Source organism: Castanea sativa, chromosome 1 (assembly GCF_040712315.1).
Source record: "Castanea sativa cultivar Marrone di Chiusa Pesio chromosome 1, ASM4071231v1".
NCBI lineage: Eukaryota > Viridiplantae > Streptophyta > Magnoliopsida > Fagales > Fagaceae > Castanea > Castanea sativa.
Window position 1 is genome coordinate 62,797,017 of NC_134013.1, and position 3,908 is coordinate 62,800,924.

General features: G+C 32.2%; 1 protein-coding gene across 1 annotated transcript; it reads left to right on the forward strand.

The window, feature by feature from the left end:
* Positions 1–2,197: 2,197 nt before the first annotated feature.
* LOC142635063 (uncharacterized) lies at positions 2,198–2,764 on the forward strand. Its single transcript, XM_075809297.1, has one exon. It carries the CDS (start codon positions 2,215–2,217, stop codon positions 2,560–2,562), a length of 348 nt encoding a protein of 115 aa, XP_075665412.1. The 5' UTR covers positions 2,198–2,214; the 3' UTR covers positions 2,563–2,764.
* The last annotated feature ends 1,144 nt before the right edge of the window (positions 2,765–3,908 follow it).

Here is a 3,908-nt window from a genome sequence, read left to right on the forward strand (position 1 = left end):
ATAAGGTTGTAATATATATCTATTGTGTCATTTGTGTGTAACAATTTTTAAAATTAATATATTCTCAAATAAACAAACTTTTCATATGTATATAACAATTATGAAAATAAAAAATAACTAATGTCTCTCTCAAATTTAAAAATAAATATTATTTTTTTAAAGAAATATGATTCTTAATTTTATCATATGTTTTATTATAATATTACAACTCACAACCAAATTTATGAATATACTTAGTTATTCCATTACAACATATTTTATTTCTAGTAATAAAAAATTTAATTCTTAATATTCTAATCCATATTTAGTGTACAAAACATATCCTACGTTTGGAAGGAGAAAACTTTTTAGATACAAAATAGTGCTATGATATAATAAGTTTTGCGAGAAGAATATAGGAAATGGATGTTTAAAACCTATAATTCAAGCTTCCAAGAACTTGATATGTTACAAATTAACTCATGGATATAAAAAATTAAGAATGAAAAGAAAATATATGTTAAACCTCCCAAAGTGCTACAGTGTTGTCCACAAACATGCCATGAAATCTTGATGAAATGTAGAGTTTAGATTATATATAAGTCATTCTTCTCAAAAAAAAAAAAAAAAAAAAAAAAAAAAAAAAAAAAAAAAAAAAAGAGAAAGAAAGAAAGATTATATAAGTCAGGTTTGCACGTAAAATGGTCCAAAACTCCCGAGAAGATTAAAGAACCCAACAAATACCCACTAGCAGTGGTGCGATGTGTGACTTGACATTGTTGAAAATCAAGTAGAATATCTTATCTTTGAACGTTCCAAAGCGCAATAACTTCATCACTGCCAGGGTGTAGTGTCTGAGTAAAGCAAAGCAACCCAAGTTGCAAGACTAGTACAGAAATTCTCAACCGTAGCTTGCTCCATCGTAGGAAAGTGGACTCAGATTTATACACTTTTTTATTTTATATTTTTTATATTTCATTTTAAAGGGGAGAGAGGGATGGAACTAATACACACAACCCCATGTCTAATATCAAACTTTACAGCTTGTGTGTGTGTACATATATATATATATATATATATGTGTGTGTGTGTGTATCTGTATAGGATTTGTTTGGACTAATATATTAGTATCAAAACTTGGTTTATCATTGTCAGTTTTGTAGTTCAATGGTTGACATCTAGTGTTTTCAAAACATTTATGGTTCAAATTCCCCTCCTTTATTGTAACTATTAAATTTTAAAAAAAATATATAAAAAACAGAACAAAACTTCATTGGCAATTTAGTTATATACATGTCAAATAAAAATGAGAGGACAAGATTCAAAATTCTCAGAGCTTACATTAATTAGTGGAACAACTTTAAAGTTTTCCCAAGTTCAAATGGCCCTGATCTTGAATGGCTGAACCCATAATGTGAAGGTCACTTAATGAATTACAGTGTTTATTGTGTACAATTAATTAATTACATGCTATTATAATTAAGTGCACACATGCATAACCAAATGCAAATGTGTGCAAATTGGATCATCTTGCCTATATCTCTTACTCAGCATTTCCTGCAACCTGAAAAGAAATGATCGATAAGCGCACAATGTGTTGAAAAAGACATCATTCTTATCTATACAATATACATCCTCGTTCACTTTTTACTTTATACAATTCAATAACTTGAAACATCAAAATCACATAGTAGATATATCTATTGCGAGATTGGAAGTTGCAATTTGACGTCACCATGTCATCATGACTGAATAAGGAAAAACTGGTGAGAAGGAATCAGATTATTCTGCATGATAGGATTTTATTGTGCAACCTCACTCTGAAAGCGTTACCTTCATCTCCCCCAAAGTCTGATTCCTTCAAGTGTAACAGTGCAGGGTAAACAGCCATTGTAGATAACAAGTGATATAATAAAGAAAATGCCACAATATATATGTTGATTATATGCTGTTTTTGGTATTTCTCCATATCTTGGAAAAGTTTTTAGTTGGTTTGTAAAAAAAAAAAAAAAACTGGCATATTTATTTCTAACCTGGAAATAATCTTAAAGAAGATTATATGCTTCCAGATATTTAGCTGATGGACCACAACCCATTCAGATTTTTTCATACCTATCTACAAAGTACAAATTGCAACACAAAAAAAGTACCCTTACAACTGATATATATAGACCCCTGATCTTGTACTAAAATTCGTACTCAAAATTAGAATTAGTGATCAAACTTCAGGTTAACATGGAGGCAAATCGCGGCAAGCGCAGAGGGTTCGTTAAGGGAAAGTTGATGCCATTCTATAGAACGGCTAAGCCTTCCTCAACTGTTCAATATACTACAAAGGTTAAGCCAAGCCAGTCTTCTCCATCAACTGCTTCAGTAGAGTTTCTGGTCCACCAGGACTACTATGTGTTTGCTCAGCCTAAACAGAAGGTATCATTTATAGTACAGGATAACAGCCGTGACTTAATAAGTCCAAATGATAACCTCTATGGTATGCCTGGTGATGAAAGCGTCGATACGAAGGCTGCAAGTTACATATCTTCTGTTCAAGAACGTTTTAAGCTTGAACGAATCAACTCGGAATGAAAGATGTGTCAAGAAATGCAGTAGTGGTCATGATTTCCTTTATCCTGATAGCATGTATTAGAGTGATGGCTTGGTCTTGTAATAAGGCCTTTATTACCCGGAGAGAGAGTGTTAATTGTGTAGAGAATTAAGATGTATTGTATTTGTTTCATGTATCTCCATGCTTAGTAGTCTATGTTGGTTAGTACTACATCTAGTTCAAGAAAAGAAATTCTTACTAAAAGTTCGTTTAGACCCCTTAACCAGGTAGTTTAACCTAATTAATTAACTAAGTGATTACTTAGATTAATTTTCAGATTTAGGTTAAACACAAATATATTATATCATGCAAAGATGAAGAAAAGTAAATAATACCACGATATGATGATCCTGGAAAACCGATGAAACTAACCATTTCAAGGTAAAAACCTGAGGAGGATTTGACCTAATTATCCTCAAGATAAACCAAATCCACTATAAGAGAATTAAAGTTTTTACAAAGGATTTAACCCTATATCTAATGCTACCTCCAGTAGTAACTTACTAACACGACCACGTGTAAGCTCCGAATCCATGGACTCCTTCTCTTCTTGGATTTACAGCAACACAAGCTGCCTTGCTTGTGACTTTGAGATCCCACTCAAAGTTTTGAGATCCCACTCAAAGTTTTGAGATCACCTTCACTTGTTAATCTTGATGCAATAACTAGTTCTACCAATCCTTGATTGTAATTTTAACTCTGGTAGATTCTTGTGTAGTTAGAAGGTGCAAAACCTCTCAAATCTCACAATGAGTAATACACAAGCCTTGCTTGTGACTTTGAGATCCCACTCAAAGTTTTGAGATCACCTTCACTTGTTAATCTTGATGCAATAACTAGTTCTACCAATTTTTGATTGTAATTTTAACTCTGGTAGATTCTTGTGTAGTTAGAAGGTGCAAAACCTCTCAAATCTCACAATGAGTAATACACAAGTCTTCTTCAGCACCTCCAAAACATGGTTAGGGTTTTTCTTTTTATATGTAGAGAAGTTTAAGTAAAACCCTAAACGTTTTTGCGGGCATGGGCCTGTTTAAAATTCTGCAGAAAAACTGTGTCTGCGATTTTCGATCGGTCGAACCTAAAAAGGCAGAAATTCACTCTTCTTTTCTGCAAACAGCTGGACTTCAAAACATGAAACACCCTTATTTAAGCATTGCCTAAACACCTAGACTAGACACATTTTGATCTCGGGTTGCCAACACAATACAATATTGATTATAAATATTTAAATCTAAATATTTAGAACCTAACAATCTTCCCCTTTGGCAATCCGTGACAAAACATACATATAACATGTAATGCTTAAATAAAAAACTAGCTTAAT

What these genes read in the sequence shown, in the direction of transcription:
- LOC142635063 (XM_075809297.1), top strand. Translation starts at nt 2,215, where the DNA reads ATGGAGGCAAATCGCGGCAAGCGCAGAGGGTTCGTTAAGGGAAAGTTG.